The sequence below is a fragment of the Propithecus coquereli genome, unplaced genomic scaffold (assembly GCF_000956105.1).
Source record: "Propithecus coquereli isolate 6110/MARCELLA unplaced genomic scaffold, Pcoq_1.0 Scaffold28, whole genome shotgun sequence".
NCBI lineage: Eukaryota > Metazoa > Chordata > Mammalia > Primates > Indriidae > Propithecus > Propithecus coquereli.
In genome coordinates this window covers 8,465,445-8,486,895 of record NW_012148396.1, presented here as the reverse complement: position 1 = coordinate 8,486,895, position 21,451 = coordinate 8,465,445, and the positions used below count along the sequence as shown (strand labels likewise).

The following is a 21,451-nucleotide window of genomic DNA, read 5'->3' as shown; positions in this document are numbered from 1 at the left end:
CCTTCAAGCCCTAACTTCCAATGTGACTGTATTTAGAGATAGGGCCTGTACGGAGGTAATTGAGAATAAATGAGGTCACTAGGGTAGAGCCTAATCCAGTAGGCCGGGGTCTTTATAAGGGGAGGAAGGGACGCTGGAGTGGTCTCTGTCCATGCACCATGTTGAGGACAGGGCAGGAAAATGGCTGCCTGCAAGTCGGGAGGAAGGCCCTCCAGAGACCGAACGCACCCACACCTTGATCATGGAGTTCCAGATCCTCGTAACAAAGAGAAGGACCTGGTGCTCACTGGGCGCCCCAGATGTTCCCAGATGTTCCGGAACTGTGGGAAGAATCATCATCTCTTCTTGAAGCCACCCAGTCTATGGCATTTTGTGGTGGCAGCTGGAGCTAATCCATGTAGAATAACGCTTTCAGGGTTCATGCGTGTCGTGCCATGCGTCAGGACTTCATTCTTCTTTAAGGCCGAAACATGCCGTCACATGAGTAGACCACGTTTGTTCATCTCTTCACCCACTGAAGGACATTCGGGTTGTTTCTGCCTTTTGGCCACTGTGGGTAACGCTGCCGTCAACGTGTGGTTCCCAGTACTTGCTGTGATAGTTAAACACCTAGGCGTGGGGTTGCTAAAAATGGTTTAAGAAGGTATTTCTTTATTACCTGGGTATGAGCTAAGAGTTGAGAATAGTTCGGGGCAATCTGCCCAGGCTCTACCTCCCCTTGCCCACGGTGGCACCCCCATGCCGCCTGACAGGGTCACCACGGGAACCGAAGGGGAAGCACACGTAAGTGTGGCAACTGATGCACACCGAGGGCTGCCGAGGCTCGGTGTCCCCAACCATAAAATGGGGATGATGATGCTTCACTTAATCCCCGCCGGCTCCTTATAACAAAGAGAAGGACCTGGTGCTCACTGGGCGCCCCAGATGTTCCCGGTGCGTGACAACCATGAGCCACGCAGGGGTTGAGATGTTCGCTCAGCGCAGCCCTGGGGGTGGGTGCCAAGTGGGAAGCGTGAGCCTGGGGGTGAAGGGCCAGGTGTGGGGAGTGACGTTAGGGCTCTCCCAAGGGGGCTCCTCACCTAAGGCCCCACACAGAACGGGAGAGGAGACAGGCCTGTCATTAGCTTTTTTTGGAAATTTGTGCTTTGCAAGCTTGCATCTTTAAAAAAAAAATTAAATACTTAGTCTGTTTCCCCCTTAAGACATAAAATGAAGGGAAGCCAAAAGGGAACTGAAGTTCTTTCTGGAAGTTAATAATAAATCATATGAGGAAATTGCTCTCATTAAATAAAACACCAAATCTGCCAGACTTTCCTTTAGGGAACAGAGTGCCAAACCTGTGAATAAGCAAGGCCCTAGGGCCTCTGGTGGCTCTGAGAACAGCCAAGGGCTTGGGACTTGGAATCCCAGTTCCTGGGGGGATGCAGAGGGTGACAGTGGCATGCCCTGCCTGTATGGTGTAAGCAAGGGTCCAGGACAGAAACCCTCCGTGTTCCCATCTGTGGAATGGGGTCCTGGGTGCTGTGGGGTTGGGTTCCCTGTAGGGATTGCAGGAAGGGGCCTTGGACTCCCCAGAATGGCCTGGTTGCCAGGGTGTGGCGTTCCCTGGCCCCCTGTGCAGGGCAGGGCCTACCTCTGCCCGGGGCGAGGCACTTCTGTATGTAAAGCCATCTTTACTGCCTTTGCGCACCTGTGAAATGGAGCCATTTGTGGATGTCCCACTGACCCCCCTCCCACACCATGTGTCTTCTGTTGTTCTCTGTCTTCTCCCTTTTCACCATTTCTGGAGCATGTGTGACCTCTGTTTTGACAAACAGATGGTCTGTTTTGTCTTATTTTCTTTGGCCCGTGCCATGTTTTAGAATGTTTAATTAGACACTAATTAGATAGCACATTTTAAAAATCCATATTTCTAGCTTCTCTTTAAAACTCAGAAAATTGAGTCACCCTGGCCCTCATCCTGGGTGCTGGGATGGGGAACAGCTGCTCTGTGAGAGGACCTGGCTTCCTGCTGGCCATTGTCTGCCCAGAGCCCTGGTCACCACCCCAGCCCCTCTCCCTGGACAGATCTGAGGCAGCTTCTAAGCTGAGATGCAGGGAAGTGTGAATTGCACAGTGCTTTGTTAACAAAGCTGTTATTCATTATTTGTAGTCATGCTAAGGTATTAGGACATACTCTGGGTTCCGTGCTAATCACTTGCAATCGAAACACTGACTGAGGCTGCAAGATTTATTGGGGGGCAGATGGGAATGTCTCTGAGTAGGGGCTGACTCTAGGACAAGTCACCATCTTCCATATGGCTCCACTCCGCGATCAGGGATGTTCACCTCTGTGGTTGGGCTCATCCTCATGGTATAGAAATAACTGCAGTGGCTCCGGACCTCACACCCTGGCACCCTCCAGTCTTGCAGGAAAGGGAAAAAGCCTCCCTGGTTCAGAGCTTGGCTGGTGACTCAATCAGAGCCCACTGGAAGCACAGTACCCTCTTGGACTGAATGGGAGACCTGGGCCTTGTGGTGGTACCCAATAGAAATTGGGGTCTGTTGTCCTGCAAAAAGGGCAGGGCAGCCACAACAACTAGTATCCCTTACTGACAAAAGAATGAATCTAGGAGAGTTTTGTAAACTGTAAAGTGCTGTATAACTGGAAGAGACTGCCTCATGTTGTATTTATAGAAACAGTCAAGGCTTAGAGAATCTAAGGTGGCTTGCCCAAGGTTATGGTTGGTAAGTGGGAGACAGAGCTGGATTCAGACCTTGGGACCTGCTGATTTCCTGCCTGGGAGCCTCCTAAAAGTCCCTTCTGCCCAACCTCTTGTGTCTACGGGGCCTGTGAATCACTTTCCTTCTGGTGTTTGCAGACTCGTGGGTCTTAATCATTCCGAGCTCATTCGAGGGCTTGAACAGGGCCAGCGCTCGTGGGAGGGTGAGTGGGATGGTTGCTGCAGGATTCAGCGGGGCGCCAGCCACGGGCCACGGGGGCAGGCGGCTCCTGTCTCCAGCATGCCCTTCTCAGAGCCACCTGCATCATGCTTTGATGGGATTTGCACCTATTTTAATTCCTGCCAGCACAAAACCTTGCAGGTCCTTTATAAATATTTCACTCTTTTCCGGCAGCAAATTTCGATGCTCAAGTACATGCATGGACTTCTCCTTCCCTGTGTTGGGCAGTCTGCCCCCGGGCAGCTGGGGGAGACAGCTCACCCACCACTTGACCACGATGGCTGCTGCAGCTCACGGAAAAGCCCAGGCTTCCTGGGAGGTCTGCATCTCAGTGAGCATGACGGAAGGGAAGGAGGAGGAATGGCAAGGGTGGTGGCTGTTCAGTCGCCAAGGTGGAAGAGCCAGGGCCAAACCCAGATTGACCTGACGCCAGCGGCCAATTTCCATTCCCCTGTGTCACGGTGGGAATTCAAAGCTCAGCTTGATGGTATCTGGCCAAGGGATGAGGGCAGGCTTTGTGGGGGGCGCTTTTTGAGCTGGCCTTAAAAATGAGTGGGGTGATGGTCAGGACGTTCCCAAGTAGAAGGGCTGGGTGCAGCAGCAGAAAGGCACAGGGCCCCCACCTTGTTCCCCAGTGTGCTCCACAACAGAGGGTGGAGGCTTTGCAAACTGAAATGGCCAGGTGTTGATGGGCCTAGATTGCCAGGGGACAGGAGGGAACCACAGACAGTTCTGGAACATTGGGGCCAGTCTACAATCCACCATGCCCAGGCTGCCTTACTTGCTTTTTCCCAGTGGGGACAGCCCATGGGATGCACACGGTGTCTTTAAATGAAATACCGTATACTCAGAACAGGAGCCGGCTTGGGAAGCTTCTTGTACCTGGTGGCTGTCACGCTTCTGGGAAATCTCACAGGAGCCAGTGGGGAGCGAGGCATCTTGCGAGTTGAGCGCTGCCTTCCAGCCACAGCTGGCTCTTCAGGGAGCCCCAGACCCGATAGAAATGATTAGTTTTATTATCCTCTGCCTCTTTTCCCTTAGGGAACACAGAGCCTATTCATTTTGTTAGCCAGCTGCAGCAGAGAGATGAAGGCCTCTTCTCTGCAAAGCCTCTCCCAGGACAGATCAAAGAGACCTGCTAAGTATATTAAAGGGGCCATGAAAATCAGGCTGGTTGATGCAACGTCTTGGGCAAAGTTGCCCCCAGCATCTTCGAGGTCTCAGGAGTGGCTGGGACTCTCAGTGTCAGAGAGATGTCCCACTGTGCACATGGCTGCCATCTTCCCAGGCCTGCCTGAGAGCCGCCTCATGCAGAGCTGAGGCAGGAGTGGATTCTGCCCTCCTTGGGAGCTTGTGGTCTGGCCCAAGGTGGCCGTGGCTGTGAGTGCCCAGTGGGGCCAGTCAGTGTCTGTGGGGGAGTGAGGTGTGCAGCCTGGGTGGTACTGCCCTGGGAGCCCCAGCTTTCTACCCCAACTTTGGGGCTGGAAGGAGGTGCAAAGTGAGGCGAGCAGGCTGTCATTTCCTCATGCCCAGACATTGTTGGCTGAAGAGCCACACGGGCACTTGATTTGAAAGCTGTGTCCTCATCAGCCCCAATACTGGGCCCTGTGGGGTGGGGCTACCACACTGTCGCCTCCCACTGGGATCGCCCCACGCAGGCCACAGGTGCTCAGCAAACACCACTGGCTGGAGGTTGGGGGCGATGACAAGTGCTGTGACCCGAGGGCTGGGCAGGGCCGGTGAAGCTGGGACAGGTAATCGTGTGAAAGTGACTGCCAGGTGACTCAGGATAGCTCCCTTCGGGGTGTCCTGGAACCTCAGGGAAGAGGGTGTTTGGGATACAGCTGCTGTGTGTGCAGCACTGGGCCTGGCTCCCTGGGGCCTCCTGAGCAGATGAGTGCATCTTCCAACCCAGGAGGCCTAAGGTACATTCATTCAAGGAAGAAATCCCGTGGGACCTGAGTTGTCATTCAGGTGCTGTGGGAGCATCAGATTTGTACGCCCTTCTCCTCATGGGAGGGGCTTGGCAGTTACCTTCCCAGTCATGTATGACCAGAATGCGTGTTTTATGTGTTCTCCACTGCATTTTCTACAATCTGTAGATACTGTGTGATGGAAATGTGTGTGCAGTTTCTACGGCATATATATAAATGTGGTGTGCCTTGAATATACTCTCCATGCACACACACGCCGCATAAACGGCATTTGCTAGTGAATACAGCTGTGCTTTCCGTAGCTTATAATGGGAAGGCCCCTGAACTTTGGTGGTATTCATTTCCCATTCTCTCTCATGCACGTGTCTTACTGAGGAATGTCACCTATGCAATGAACCAGTGGGATATACTGTGGGGTGTCGAAATGACCAAGTTCTTTCATTCTGAAGTATGACGGACGGGAGAATTGACATAACCTTGAGATGTGTACTGCTGTCCAGGTCACATGAAGACAGACTGCTTCTGATCCTCTTTACTGGCAGGGACGGGGAGGACCTGCCACCTGGTATACAGTTTTTGACCCAGAAAATGCTGATTTCCTCCAGTAAATATATCCAGAACTGTCAGCATTACTGTTAAGTTTCCACCAATCTACTGTTATCCTCTAACATCCATCTGGCTTTTGTATCAGTTCCATAGGTGAGCTATATGGTGATGTAGTGGGAGTTCCACGCCTGCATCTTTTGTATTCACCCTGCCTGTGTACATGCTCTTTGCTGAAGACCCCAGTTTCTATCTGGCAGCCTTGCCCCCAGGCAGAACTTCTTCAGTAATGGTGTTGTACAGATCTGCTGGTAATGAATTCTCCTAGTTTTATTTGATCTGAAAATGTCTTTGTCATCATTCTTGAAAGATGTTTTCTTTGGATCTAGAATTCTAGGTTACCAGCCTTTTAGCTTTCAAAGATCTGATCCCACTGTTTCCTGGCCTCCATTGTTCAGGATTAGAAGTCAGCAGTGTTGTTGTTTCTCTCTGGGTGCTTTCTGCAGTTAGACTCCGGGCTGTAGTTTTATGTTTGCCCTTCTGAGCTTCTTGAATCTGTAAATTTGTGTCTTTCACCAAATTTTGTTCATTTTAGCCATCATTTCTTCTATTTTCTTGTCTCATTTGCTTTCTCCTTTCCTTATGGGACACCTTTTGATATTGTCTTATATATCCCCAAGGCTTTATTCTTCAGATTGGATAGTCTTTTTTTATTTAAGTAGATTTAGGGGGTACGAGTGTTTTTTTGTTACATGGATGAATTGCATAGTGGAGAAGTCAAGGCTTTAAATATACTCAGCACCTGAATAGGGTATATTTTACCCAATAGGTAATTTTTTATTCCATACCTCCTCTCTCCTCGTGAGGCTCAATGTCCATTAAGTCACTCTGTTTGACCATGCATAGATCCAACTTATAAGTGAGAACATACAATCTTTGGTTTCAGATTGGATTTTCATCCACAGGAAAGGGAGCACAAAGATCTATCTCCCTATCCCATCCTTCCTGGCCTGACTCCAATGTTGTAATTTCTCCTCTTGTAAGGACTAAAGGGTTTCTGAGGGGCCAGAGCTCAGTGAGGGCTAGGGTAGTGGGATTGAGGGTGAGGAAGAGACCTTCCACAGGCAAACGTGTGACGTCACTTCTCTCATGAGAGATGGGGCAAGTGGGTCTTGGCACATGTTCATGCCAAGGGAAAGACACAGGCAGACTGAAGCCTGGCAGAGAAGTATAGGCTGGAGCAGTCATGGGGAGCTTCCTGCAGGTAGGGGTGAAAGTCTTAAGGTCTCACAGGTCCTAGCTGTGGATCAGGCCCAGGGCTAGGTATTCTCTGATCTCAGCAGATCCACACAACAGCCCCTCCAGGGAACTATTATTGCATATGACAGATAAAAAACCTGGGTTGGGAGAAGTTGTCTAGGGCCCAAGGTAATGTAACTGGTTGTGACCATGAGCATGTGGTGTGGGGTCACATTCATGAAGCCTTTCTTGATGGGACAGGATTTCAGGTGTTAGAAGACAAGGCTCATCCTTTAAATTCTCCATCCAAATATTGTCCATGATCCAGGTTTTTTTCTGGGCAGTATTAGTCCCAGAACTTGAATTAGAACCTACTGAATCCTGTGTTCCTTCTGCCACAGTGGGCACACTATCCTGCTTCCAGCATCATCCCTGACCACCTGGGTGACCCTGCAAGTAGCATCCTCATTTTGAATATGATGAAATACAGGGTTGACATTGCATCAGCCTGGTGTGGTGGCTCATGTCTGTAATCCTAGCACTCTGGGAGGCTGAGGTAGGAGGATTGCTTGAGCTCAGGAGGTTGCAGTGAGCTGTGATGACAGCACTGCACTCCACCCAGGGCGACAGAGTGAGACTGTCTCAAAAAAAAAAAAATTGCATCAAGAGTTTCAGAAATATTTACATATTACATATAGTCTTCAAGGACTGTTTCTTCTCTATCAAGTCTACATTCATATAGTGGTACAAATTTGTTTAATAAAGAAATATTTTACTTTCTAGGTCCAGGGAATGCAATAGTGAACAGAACAGATAGAAATTCCTGTCCTTGCAGCATTTCTATCTCCCTCCGCCATCACCTCTCTTGATTCTAAGTCACTGCTTTTGAGCCCCATTCTTCTTGGTGGCTGAAATCTCTGGGCTCAAATCCCAACTCTGAAGAAATCAAACTTGCTGTTAAATAATAGTTCTGTTTTCTGGTCGGTGGTATTGGAACCATGATGTCTGCTTTATAGGGTGATGGAGGTAGAATGAGTTGATGTACAGAAAAGGATTCAGCACAGTGCCAGGCACACAGCAGTTAGAATTTTAATTTTTTGACTGTTAGTCCATGGTGGGCATAAATGATTTTCTCCCTTGAGCTTGGTTCCACAGTAGTGAATGTTTTATTTTTAAAACTTTGTGTTACTCTAAGACAACAGTGGCATGCCATCAGAAATCCTTGTTGCCAAATCCCAGGTGATATTTTATCGGTTCTCCCATGTTTTCTCTTTCCTCTTAGGTTGTAGCATGCCCCAAGCGCTCCCTACTGCAATGGCTCCGACACTCATGTGACTTTTTTTTTTTAATTGGTTCTCCCTCCAGGAGAACCCCATGCCCCCACCTCAAGAGCATTCTCCTCACCCTTCTTCCTGTTCTTCTCGTCCCTCCCCAGGTTATGGACACGCTGCTCCCGGTACCGACGCAGGCAAGGCCTTCTGCATGTTCTACGCTGTGCTGGGCATCCCGCTGACCCTCGTCATGTTCCAGAGCCTGGGTGAGCGCATGAACACCTTCGTGCGCTACCTGCTGAAGCGCCTTAAGAAGTGCTGCGGCCTGCGCAACACCGACGTGTCGATGGAGAACATGGTCACCGTGGGCTTCTTCTCCTGCATGGGAACGCTGTGCATCGGGGCCGCCGCCTTCTCCCAGTGCGAAGAGTGGAGCTTCTTCCATGCCTACTACTACTGCTTCATCACCTTGACGACCATCGGCTTTGGGGACTACGTGGCCCTGCAAAGCAGGGGCGCGCTGCAGAAGAAGCCAGTCTACGTGGCCTTTAGCTTCATGTATATCCTGGTGGGGCTGACCGTCATCGGAGCCTTCCTCAACCTGGTCGTCCTCCGGTTCTTGACCATGAACAGCGAGGACGAGCGGCGTGATGCTGAGGACAGGCCGTCCCTCACCGGAAACCAAGGCAGCACGGCCGTCCAGATCGAGGAGGAGGAGCGGCCGTCCCGGCGCAGGTACTGGCTGGACTTCGCCGATCTGCTGTCTGTGTGCACCTGCACGTGCTACCACTCGCAGCAGGACGGTGATGACCCCCCCGAGGCAGAGCCGGAAGCCGCCAGTGCCGGGCCCCCCCCATCCATCTCTTCCAAGATCGAGGAGATCTCACCAAGCACATTAAAAAACAGCCTCTTTCCGTCCCCTATGAGCTCTGTCTCTCCTGGGTTACAGAGCTTTACCGCCGAGCACCACAGGCTGATGAGACGTCGAAGGTCGATTTAAGTGTGGGAGGGAAACAGGAAAATCATTCTTCATAGTTAACATTAAGTTCCATTGATCCAACTCGTCCTTTCTTATTTATTTATTATTATTGTCATCATTACTTTCTCTCCTTTCTTGGTCTCTTGGTCTCATTTTCTCTCCACCTTTCTACCCAGACAGAGCAGGCCCAAGGGAAAACAAAAGGCCCATCCTCCTCTGAAACTCAAATCTGAGCATGAAGCATGGATTTCTTCCCCCTTCCCAGCAGAGTATGCCTTATATTTCTCCCCCGACCTGCCCCATCCCCAGGGTGGCCTTCCCAAGACAGGTGTGAGACCGAGACCACGGAGACAGCTGAGAGGAGACCCAACCCAAAGTTGCACACCAGGCTGAGAGTCTTCGGTTGCCCACTTGTAGTGGGGTCTCTGACCTGACTCCTTTCTCCCCAAGGACTGGGTGACTGTGTATGGTGTGAGTGTGTGTGTGTGTAATGTGACAAAATGGAAGTATCAGGTATTTTTCCCATAACAATTTTGCCATAGCCTGCTTTTGGCTGCTTCCAAATGAAACAAAAAAAACCTACGAGGTTTTTGATTTCTGATCGTGCCAAATCAAGCATGTTTCACAAGCAGTCTTTATCCCAGATGGGGTCATGATAATATTTTTTAAATGCTAGTTTCTAAATTATATTAACATTTTTTTAGGGGGTGGGCAGGCAAGACAACCTGGATCATTTTAGCTTGCCAGTTCAAAAAATTTTAAAAAGCATGTACTTTAAGAAAACAAAACTAGCAATGGAATAATCGAAAGCCAATTATATTAATTTATTAGAGACATTTTTAATTTTATCATCTCTACTTCCACCACTTCCAACAATTTACCGTGAAACTGGAATTGTTAGGGGAAACTGGAAAATTGTTGGAACCACAGTGTCTATTATCTCCCTCCTACTGATGATTTTGTGCAGCATCTACCTGCATGAATAAGGATTAGTTTTGGAATGCTTGGAAGCGTGGCTATTATGTGGATGTGGTTTCTTATTGTCCTAAATGAAAAGTGACAGGGTATTCCTCATTAAAATATATATTTCAAGAAAGATTGTCTCTACTTGCATTTAATTTGTAAATAAGTTCATGTTGGTCTCAGGAAGAGTTTAGAGGCAAGGATCTGTGTCTTGGCCTACTGGGAACTTGCCAATCTCAGGGGACAATTTTGAGCAGTGTAGAAATTCTTTCCCACTCTGAATAAGGGAAACACTCCAAAGGGAAGAGCTGCTAACCTCTTGGGGGGCAGTTTAGGCTGTAGAATATAGTACATAGGAGGCCCCTAGGTTGGCAGGAATAAAGGACAGTTTGACCTCCCAATTCCCAGAGGGGACTTTAATTTCCCTCATTACCATCTCTGCCATTTCTAAAAATCACCCATTCACCCATCCTTCCACTCCCTTTTTCCGTAAACTGGAAGTTCATGGCTTTTGGATGGAAATGGACTTTGGCTGTACTACTCAGAAGGAGCACGTTCACGGGCCTGTCTCAGGCCCCAGCGAGATCTCCCAGAAAGGAGGCTTTGCTCCCTAGAAAGAGTAGACCTACAGGATTTCTTTGAGACAGCACCTGAACGCTATTTGGGCCACTGGGCCGAAACGCAGGAGCACTCAAGACTCCTCTGAAAAGGCTGTGCATGTACTTTAATGCTACATCCCTTGTTGAAATTTCCCCTTCGTCTAGAACACAGGGCCTTCGAAGGAGTCTGCGAACCTCAGATTCTCTAGGCCAAAGTTGACAGTGCTCCAGCTTAAAGGTCTTTATCAATTTATTCATTTTAAGATTTTTGTTTTGTGGAATGTCCTATTTAGGGCCCTGAAGTGTGTCCAGAGAATAGAAGCAGTTGTTTTTAACTTATTTTTCTCTTGGAAGAGATTGTTGCATTTGCCAAGTGCTTTATGCTTTGGAGGAGGCTGCCTGGGATAAATGTGGGGGTTCTCGTGAAAACCTTTGTAAGATGTACCCTCAAATGGGGGGTGTGGGTGATAATCTGATATATAAATGACACCGAAGATGAGTGATTTGTTCAATGTCACAGAGCTGGTTGGTCCTTGCCAAAACTGAGACACAGTCTCAGCCTGGACCCCAGAAGGGCCTGAGGAGCTGTCTCCAGCGCACCAAGGTGTCCTAACAGCCCTCACACGAGGGTGCCTGCTGTTCCCCACAGGGGCATGTGCCAGGCCCCATAGGGGGAGGCAGAGGGACACTGGCTCAACCCTTCACACAGAGTGGGTTGCCCCACTGAAGTATCTGTGCACAGTGGTCATGTGGGGGCCGTACTTCTGCTTGAATGGTTCAAGTAACAAGGACCTCCTCTCTTCCCAGGGAAATACAGAAAAATGCTCTATATTTTCACAGAGTTGACTTTTAAAAAATAAGGAATATAGGATAAAGTTTTCTCATGTGGTGACCACTGACTTAAGTATCTGAGGTAACTCACAACTGGTCTGGGTTCTATTTCCTCCTACCTTCTGCTCCTTGCTACCAGTTCAGCCCCCTGAAGGAAGACCACTGAGTCTCTCTTCCACAGCTAAACATCCTAGTTTATGCTCAGTGTTTAGAGGAGGGTGTGAACCTTGGCTTTCTTCCCTTGTGATGGTCATCTTCTCAGATGGTCCATCTGTTCCCTACCACGGTCTCCAGCCAAGTTCTCTAGGCACATCCAATATCTTGGGGCAGGGACCAAGTTAAGGGTCTCCAGGGGTCTTCTTTCTTGATAAAAGATCTCTGCTGACATCTCCACCACTCGATAAGCATTAGATCAGATCCTCAGAGCCAGGAGGAAGCTTAGTCAGAGTCATCTCACTGAAATCCATCATTTTCAGAGAAGGAAATTGAGGTCCAGAGAGGGTGAACACTTGCCTAAGGTCACACAGCCAGGATCTAGCTCTTTTCATAGGTTTCCCTTTCTCCCATTTTCTAGGCTGCTTTAGAAGGCTGTAAACAGCAATGACCAAAGATCCCTTGTTGCCGGACCTCTCGTGTCTCAGGCCCAAGTCTCTCTTCCTCCGTCTTGCACCTGGTTGTTTTTTAGCCAGGTGATTCTCATACCTTTCCTCTAGTTAACTATGCCCACTCAGCAGGGAAGATGACATCACACCAGAGTGTTTGGATATAGGATTCAGCTTCTGTTAGAATGAGCTAAGAGCCACGTATTCCAGCAGAATCAGGGAGGTTGGCCCACCAGCCAGCCCCTAAAACTCGACATGCCTTGATACTTAGCTGAAAAGAGGTCAAGTGAGAGTCAGAAATCTAAGGGCTCTCAATCTTCATCTTTCCACTCTATCAGAGACAGAAGGAAGGTGGCCAGTGGCACTGATCATCCCTAAGATCCCTGGGCTCAATGCGTGGAGACTATCCCACTTTAATCTTCATCACACCCACACAGGGTGGAAGGTGCTATCTTGGCTTGTCGGACTTTCTTCTTTTCTTACCTTGGAGTGAACCAAGTATCTTTCCAGGTTTTAAAATACCTGGTCATCCCCAGAGCTGGATCAGATCTGTTCTTTTTGCCTGTACCACTCCATCTTGAAACCAAGACAGCGGTCCCTTAAGCACGGCAAGCTGCCCGGTGCTCTAAATTTAAACCTGCTCTCTGAGGCAACTGTGTGCTCCCACAGTGCATGGCGGATCGGGAGGGGAATGCCTGAATTTGGGCATGATCACAGCAGGTCCTTTGCAGCCCAGGAGTCCCCACTGGGTCCATAATCCTTCCAGGAGAGAAAGCAAATGGACGTCGATCGTTATCTGAAGAGCCTCCTTGGGAGGTACTCATTAAAATCCTACCCTTAAAACAGGGAGATTGATTAATCTTGGCTCACCTGCTTGTTCTCTGCACACAGGCCTTGATGAAGAGAACATCTGGACAGTAACTAAGATGCCCACAGATAAGCCTAGGCAGGCCAGTTTTCTCTGCCCCATCCATGTCTGAAGGCCTTACGGGTCCGATTCTCAGTGACAATCACTTGCATCTGGAAGCGGGAGGGAACAGTTATTTAGAGGCCTCTGTTGCCTGTGTGCATTGGATGGGGGAGGGTAGGAGAAGACAATGGTCAAGGAAGGAAAATCACTGTCACTGAGGTTTATGGCTCCATTTCTTTTTGTAACCTTCTTTTTAAAATAGGTCCTAAGATATCCACTAAGGGCCTCCAAGCAAGGTGGGAGGTGTGTGCTAGAATGTGTCCATCCTATCAGTGCGATGGATGCTGTCCCCTGTGAAGCACTGTGTCTTCAAAGTGCTGAGACTTGGGGCCTGTCCCCTGCAGGCCAGCTGCCTGGGGGTCTAAAGTGTGCTTCCTCCTCCAGAGTCGTGGTCTGCACGGGGACCCTGGAAGCATCCTAGGTGAGGAAGTGGGGGCAGGGCAGGGCCCTTGTTGTCCTGTCTTGCTCCACCAAGCTCCTGGTGGTCATTGACTCCCAGGGCCTCTGTTGCTTCTTCATCAGCACAGTGGGGCAGTGGGCAAGACGCATGGGCACTCGGCACAGCATGAATTTGCCCCAAAAAGACATTTGGCCTGGATGTTCCTGACCACTGGGCACATTTAAAGGTTGAGCCACCAAAAAGCAAGCCAAAATCATCTAGTTTGGCAGGGAATGGGGAGCTGGGAAGATGGAGAGAAACAAGCAATGGCAGAGAGGACGATGGTTGGCACGCGGCCAGGCCCGCTCCCTCCTGGGCTCCCGGAAATGGAAGCGAGAACCCCTGCTATGCGGTTCTTCCTTGACCACACCCTGATAGAGGCTGCCGATTCAGGAAAACAAGTCTGTGGTTGTGATTCCCCCAGACTTTGTTTTGAAAATTCCAGAGTTACAGAAAAATGTTGGAAGAACAGTCTGATGAGCTTCCCTAACCTGTCACCCAGACCCCCAGCCTCAGGTCGACACCACCTTTCCTTGGTGTCCTCTCTCCCTTCCCACAACCACACTAAAATTTGAAAGACAAAGTATAATTTCTGCAACTTTTAGGTGGGTCAGCCAAAGAAATAGTTATCTATCTGCCATGAAAGAGAGCATTCTCCTACGTAGTAGTGCCATTGTTCCACCTAAGAAATTTAGCATTTATACAATATTATCCAATAAATCCCCCAATTGCTCCAAAATCGTCCTCCAGGGCTTTTTTGTGAGTTTAAGATGCAGCCCAGGATCATGTCCCATGCTTGTTTGTCTCCTCATCCCAGACTTCCCACCCAGGACACCCCTGTCTTTCACGATGATGCTTTGAGAACCCAGGCTGGCGTCTTGGAGAACGCCCCAGGATCGGCTCTGTCTACTTGTTTCCTCAGGTTAAGGAATTTTTGGCAAGAAAACAATGTAGCTGATGTTGTGTAGCCATGATTTATACATTTGACGTTTGGCTTTCTGGGGATTTCTGTGGTTACTGCTTTCATGGTGGATAAATAAGTCATATTAAATCTTGTTTTCCTCCGTTAGGGGAACTAACTGCAGATTCAAGAGAGGCGTCCATGGATGTTGGCTCTCACTGCCAAAGCCGGGCAAGGCTTCGGGATTTGACTTCTCACGTGGACCTCTTCTGTGCTGGGCGAGCATCATCCCCTGAACACTGGGTGGGGATGGTCCAGCTATAAATAGACACAAAGCACAGAGAAATGCTTGTTGTAAGGGTCTCTGCAAAGAAGTTGGGGTATTTTGGCATCTGGTAGGTGGTAAGGATTACCAAGCCCTTCCTTGTTAGTAATCATAATGTAATCTATTGTTATGGCAGTACTCTTGGTCACTAAGGGCTAAAATTTGTGACTTCTGTCCTTGAGCTATTGGCTCTGACAAGTTCTATAGCATAGCCTTGTCAGTTCTGGTAACAGGAAGCAGCCTACCTGCAGTGGCCAAGGAAACTTTCACTTTGATCAGGAAAGTTTGTCCACGTGGGTTCCCACTTCTGCCTTTGCCTGTGCTGTTCCCTCCACCTGGAAGGATTCCCTGTTGCTGCCCAGCTTGGAGGTATGGACAGAGCATCTCATGCCTCCTTTCTGCCTGTGACCCTTTTGCCCTGATAGACTCAGTGACATCCTCCTCCGGGCTGCCCTGGTCTTTGTTTCTGTCGTGGGTGAACATACTGGGGGCCAAACCTTCTATGGCCCTGGTCGTAGTGGCAGCAAATGTAGGGCAGCCCCTGCAGAGGGGAGGACAGTCACAGAATAAAGGCAGTCAGATGTCTCAGCATCTTGCCCAAATGGCTGTGCACTGCCATAATTAAGGCGCATCTGAACTTGCCAGAGTGGGAACGGGGTCATTCAATGCAGGCATTTGGTGTGTCCCTGGAAACTAATCCGAATCTGTGATGAAAACCTGCCACCATCCGTTGGCTATTCAACGGCACTCTCCTGGCAGGGTCGAGTGTGCCATGCGCAAGAGGGCTGGGAGCTGCCCAGGCTGGGCGTTTCCCATAAGACTGGTGACTGGTCCATCTTCAGACTCCAGGAGTGTGCTCGTGACGTTTCATCCTGGAGTGGATGGACCCTACGATGAGAACGTCACCAGGGAACTGAGTCCACACCTTTTTCTTGTGGCAGTACTTCAGGTGGAGACTGCCAGGTATGGGGACACGCAGAGTGATACAGGATGCCTGGGCCTCCGTGGCCCTGCACCTGCCCACCTCTCTGCTTTAGGGCCCCGAGAGAGAGGCAAGAGCGGATGACTCTTGCCCTCATAGAACAGCGTGGTGGAACTTGGAAGCTGCTGAGGCCATGACATCTCACACATCTGGGACCAGCCTCTGTCATGCACAGGTGGGTAGTGGTTTTTCGCCTCTCAGCCTCACCTCTCCACCTTTAAGTCGGAGATTGTAAATAGCCCCTACTGGTTAGGGTGCCTATGAGAACTCGACGTGATGCATTTACCGGCACCCACTCCGTGCCAAGCACTGTGCTCATGTGCTCAGACATGTTTGCATTTCTCAGAAAAGCAAGGCCTGAGTCCAAGGTGACTCCTGGGGCATTTTACTGGACATCAAACTCTGGAAAGAAAGTGATGGAGTCTCGTCGAAGAACTGGTGTTGGGAAATCTTTGAGAGCAGGCTTGGTGGAGCAGGTGGGTGCTATTTTAGGCAGAGGCACAGCACGGGCAAAGGCACAGTAGTGTGGAAGAGCAGGGGGCACAGACCCCATCCTGCGACCGGGGGGGACCCTGCCATGCCTGAGAAATGAGGTAGCATAACCTTCAAGGCCCTTCAAAAACTGGTTAGATCCTGAGTTATTCAAGTCGTTCTTGTGCTCGTGAACCGTCCCTGGCTCCCCATTGTGTGCACAGTAAGTTCCTTTTAAGGTCCTGTCCTATAATAACCCTAGCCTGAGCCTCAGGCATTGTTGGAACAGCTATTAATCTCAGTGTCCCTCCTTGGTCCTCCTCTAACAATAAAAGTCTAAAAACAGATCCTGGAGTCTCAGCAAACTTGCATTCTGTGGCATCCTCTTGTTTAGGTGGAGTTAATTGCTGTTTTTTCTTTGATGAACATTAGCTCTAATTTGCATATGGGAATATTTCTAAATAAGACCTACTTGGTCTTTTACTTAAGCATCCTGGGGACGTGTCCTGAAGTCTTCTGACAGCATTACCAAAGATTAGCATGACACTTAAAAAAAAAAAAAAAAGGAAAATGCGGTATAAAGTAAGTTCTTGGGCTTGCTTGGCGTGAAGAACTTGCTTGCTGACTGGTTTTATGAACAGCTGACGTTGTGACCAGGCCCCCGGGGACGGAAGGCGGCTAAGCCCTTGTGGGAGCTTGAGCTGCTCGTGCTCAGCACCTGCTCCCGTTACGTGTTTCTCCCGTGGAGACGAGGCCACTCCTCGTGTCTGGTACCCATGACAGGGTCCTTTGAGGGTGTCAGAAGATCCAGGGGTGTCTGCCATCATGAAGAGTGCTGGTGGCCCAGGGACGGCATCTCCTGGTGAGGAGCTCTGGAGCAAAGCTGCCCCCACCAGAGATTACAACATGAACTTGATGTTGGGAAGAGGCCTCTGGGGGAGGCAGAGGCTGGGGTGGCGTGGGGTGGGGTGGGATGGTGCAGGGAGGGAGGGGAGCCCAGGGAACACGCATCCAACCAGGACCTTGTCTTCGTGATTTGCTGTGTGACCTGGGGCGAGTCATCTCTCTGGGCCCGAGTTTCCTCATTTCCAGACTAAAGGCCAGGCTCCCAAGTCCCCAAGGCCCCCACTGGTCCCAGAGTGCCTGCCACTGATGGGACACCAGCCTCGGGAGGACGGGCTGGGCTGACATCAACTGCTTTGGAAAGTCTTTCCCCGGATACCTGTGCCTGCAGGTGTCTCCTTCCCAGTTAGATGCTTAATTAACCAGTAGTCCTGTGCTGCATCTCTGCTTAATTTCCTGGTAGGCTCTCCTCCCATCCTGACTGTGGGAGGTGCCCTGCTTTCAAGAAAGAAAGCCTTAAAGCTGATCAGAGCCGTGGGATGTGGATGGCTGCACAGCAGCCCACGGGCCTGGCCCTGGAGGTCACCCTTCCCAGTTAGGACAGGGGTATGTCTCCTCCCAGCATCTGCCTTCAGGTATGCCCCAAAAGTGCAGTTCTACCCTGTGTCCTGTGCTGGCTTATCCTTATTTCAGGGCTATTTTTGCTCCCTGGGAGGGTATGTTCCCCGCTCATAGAGGCCAGTTGGCCCAGCAAGGGATCTTGCCTCAAGTCACCTGGCCTTTGCTCTGCTGGGGCCCAAACCATGATGGGAGCTCTTAGACCTGCGTTGAGTGCAGCACTGTGCAAACGAAGATGCTACTTCCCACCACACACTCGTTCTCTGTGCTGGGCAGGGGTGGCCAGAGCACCCCCATTCGGGGGAGTGACAAGGCTCAGAGAAGAGGCAGAGCTACAACTCCAAGCCAGATGCTCTGACCGCACATTTCAGGATGCCTGTCCTCACTCAAGCTTGCAGGGAAGGGTGGATTCCTCCAGTTGCCACAAGAGAAGGACATGGGGACATGCCTCAAGAGAAGGCAGAGGGGTGTCGTCTCCAGGTAAATCAAATTGGTGGGGGGTTTCCTGCTGGGGAGGGAGTGTTTCAGTTGGGTGGGTATTGGCCAGGAGAAAGTTCCAGGCCAGCTAGTATTTGTGGGATCTGCCAGCTCTGTGCTGGGCACCACGGATAAAACTCCAAGGTGAGAACCATGCTCAGACTAAGCCTTTGATTGCTATTAATCATGCAGACCTTTGTCCTCAGATGTTATTTCCCCATGCCAGTGGAGCCGGGAGGACAGACCTGAGACCAGCAGTAGTAAGTTGTCTGGCGTGAGGGGTGGACTAGCGGACCCAAGTGGGCTACAGTTTGCAGCAGAATATGACTGCAAGGCACGGGCTCCTTGAAATCCTGCGGTGGCCCCCTGCACAGGACAAAGGGCCTGGCTGTGGGATGGGGGAACTTCTCTTGGGCCCCTCTCTCCACTTTGCACTGTGTGACCCAGGCCGGTCACCTTTCCTGGGTGGCAGATCTGAGAATGATTTCGAGGGGGAAGGCAACGGTCAAACACATCATCTGGCGAATGTGCCTCACCTGTGAGCCATCGTTTCCCCATCTGTGAAGGAAGGATCTGGAAGGTTGGGCTTGTTCCAGTAGGACTGGGCAGTGATGGAAACCCCTGTCCTGCCACCACTGGTGTGACTGCCTGTCCAAAACACAGGCTAGGAATCTGCCCCCGCCACGGGCTGCCTGGGTTTCTTTTGAAACTTTGTGGGACTCATGGGTGGGCAGGGCATCTGAGGAGGTGGGTCTTGGCTTCCTGTCCCCGGCATCTCCCTGACATGGTGACAGTCCCAACCCATGAAGGGCACTGTTGGGAGGACAGAAAGGGGGGACCAGGGCTGGAGGGAGGAGGGGAAGAAGCGTTTGAGGGGCAAGAAGACTTTGTTTGGGAAGTTTTTATTTTTGACATTCTCCCACTCACTTTTCGATCCTAACTCTGGCCTCTTGGAAGATTTCAATACAGTTCCTTGGAGACCTCCAGCACTCAGAGAACAGCACTTGATTTTTAAGGATGGAGTCTTGTAAAGTTTAGCCATGAGCCTTGACCTCTAGAAGTGTAAACTCTCAGCCTGGCCTCTTCCTGCTCATCAGGCTCTGGGTGGAGATGTCAGGGGCCTTCCTAAGCATCCAGCCCTGGCTTCCCTCCTCCACTCAATTTCTAATCAGGCCACGTGGCCCTGGTAAGTCACTTCTTAACCTCTCCTAGAAAAGATGAGATGGTCAGGTGAGAAGCAGGTGTCTCCCAGACAGCTGCTGCTGAGGATGAAGTGAACTAAGCGTCCTCATGTACTAGACTGACATTTTGGTGGAGGGTTAGGAGGAGGGACAGGGCCAAGTCCTTCCAGCACGGGGTGGGTTCCTGGGCAGGGGCCAGCTCCTCTCCCCTGGGGCCCTCATATGTCTCAGGTAGTGTCAGTCTGTAGACTCATGTCCCCACCCAGCCCCTCTAATCCTTCTGTTGATGGGTTCTCCCATCAAATGGGCATTCCTCGATGATCCCAGTCACTTGGATGGTGGTAAGGGTAAGAGCGTTTTCCAGGGATCCAAAGTTCTCTTCTCCCCTGATAAACCCTATGGAAAGTCTTACCTCTCTTTAACTGAGAGGAGGATGCAGCCACCAGATGGGAGCTGCAGCAACAGTGGGCCCAGCAGCTCTGCGGGGCCCCTTTGTGCAGGGCTGGCAGCTGCCTTGGCCACTACTCACTGAGCACACCGAGAACCTGCTGTGTGTCAGCCTCAGTAAGGGACACTGTGGTGCACTAGATGGCCAAGTCCCGGGCCCACAAGATGACAATCCCAGTGGCCCACAGGCTCTCAAGATGCATGAGGTCTGGAAGCAGGGCCCCATGAGCAGGGAGTGGAATCAGAACATGCCTAGGCAACTATTTCATTTTCTCAAGCTGAAGTTTAGAAGTTGGGTAGAAAACTAAAAATCTCATGAAAGGAAAAACTCAAGTAGTGGGAACCCAATGAAGCAGAACCCACAATTAACAAGATTTCTCTATAATTTGATGGCTCCTCAGAAGAGCACACTCCTGAAGAAGGCCAATTATATATTTGTTTATTCAGCCCACAAATAGCATTTTGACAGCCGTTTTAGGGCTGGAGAGGACCTTACGAGGTCATCTCAGTCCACTCCCTGCTTTATCAGAAATCTCCGCTGCATAGACCCTGCTTTGGGTTTAAGTGAAGCTGTTGCATCCTTGAGTAAAATTTAAATAAAAGATTTACCCCAACTGGAAGATTTGAGGATTTATGTCCAAAAATGTTCATTAGGAGGTTTGCAATTAAATGTAGGAGACACAGGACAAAGACATCAAAGATGAGTGGAATATAAATTACTGATTAACAAGGAGGAAGAATTTTTAGTCTATTCCCAGCAGGCCCAGAAATTGCTGATAATCCCTCTTAGATGAATAATATTTTTAACTTCAGTGAGCTGCATCCTTGTACCTCAAAACAAACACACAAAAAGAAAACCCGTCATTTGTGACCCCAGGTGTGGAACTTAAGCTTGAACCAGTTCCAAAGTCACACCCATCAGAATGACTGGCATATACTCACTGGGGGCCCATTTTGGGAGGTGGGTCATGGGCATATGCACCCTCATGTATTTATTTGGGGCACGTGCATGTGTGCATTGACTGGGTATCTATGGGTCTCTGGATTTTTGTGTTTTTCTTCTTTTTTTCCGGCCTTGCTGGGCGTTTGCGACTGTGTGGTAAGAGGACCTGGACTTGGTTCTGATGAAGATGCTGCCAAAGCACGCCAGAACACTCCGGGGGCAGGGTGACGGAAGTCAGGAAAGTTCTACCAGAAATGGGGTTAGTGACCCCAGGGACCAGTTCACCTTTCAGGAGGATGGCACAGTTTGTCCTGAGCGCTTAGCAAAGACCTGTCTTCCCACCTTGGTGAGCATTCGGGACTTGGACGACAGGCCCAACTGCGGTCAATGTGCTAGACACCTTTGGTGGGAAGCTGCACCGCATCTGGCAGGACCAGTGGTTCCAACTCGTCCACAGAGGACCAAGTTCAAAGAAGCCTGCTGTTAACTGCTTTCCTTTTGTTTGTCTTCTCTGGTCTTCTCCATGTATGGAGAGGGCACCTTCACAAATGGCCTTAGAATGCTGTTCTGAAGTTTAGCAGAAAGAGACTACCAAATGAATATCAGAGTTATTTATTGTTTTGCAGCTTATATGATAATATATTAAAAAACTATCACCAATGTTTACAAGTCCAAGTACACATCCAGCCCATGTGAAATATGTAACTTATACAAGGATTGCATCTTTCTTTTGTCATGAATGCACTAAGCGACCCTGTATATGTTTTACTGTGTCTTTACAGAAAAAGAATCGTTTGCTGTGGTGTTGTAAAATAAGGCACCTTTCTAATTTTTCATTAAAACCCCTGGCATGTTTGCAAATGTATCTTGGTGTTTCTTTGCTAGGGTGGGACAAACGCCACTTTAACTCAGCCTGTCTCTGCCTTTAAATCACATTCTGAAAGCAGAAG

The 21,451-nt window shown here is 49.9% G+C and overlaps 1 protein-coding gene across 1 annotated transcript in view; it reads left to right on the top strand.

Moving 5' to 3' along the window:
* KCNK9 (potassium channel, two pore domain subfamily K, member 9) overlaps nt 1-14,495 on the top strand; it is a 75,077-nt gene extending 60,582 nt beyond the window's left edge. The window contains exons 2-3 of the mRNA XM_012648006.1: nt 8,095-8,930; nt 14,384-14,495. Of these exons, the coding sequence (XP_012503460.1) occupies nt 8,095-8,930 (836 nt within the window). The 3' untranslated portion in view covers nt 14,384-14,495. The remainder of the gene's footprint in view (nt 1-8,094; nt 8,931-14,383) is intronic.
* Nucleotides 14,496-21,451: the final 6,956 nt, after the last annotated feature.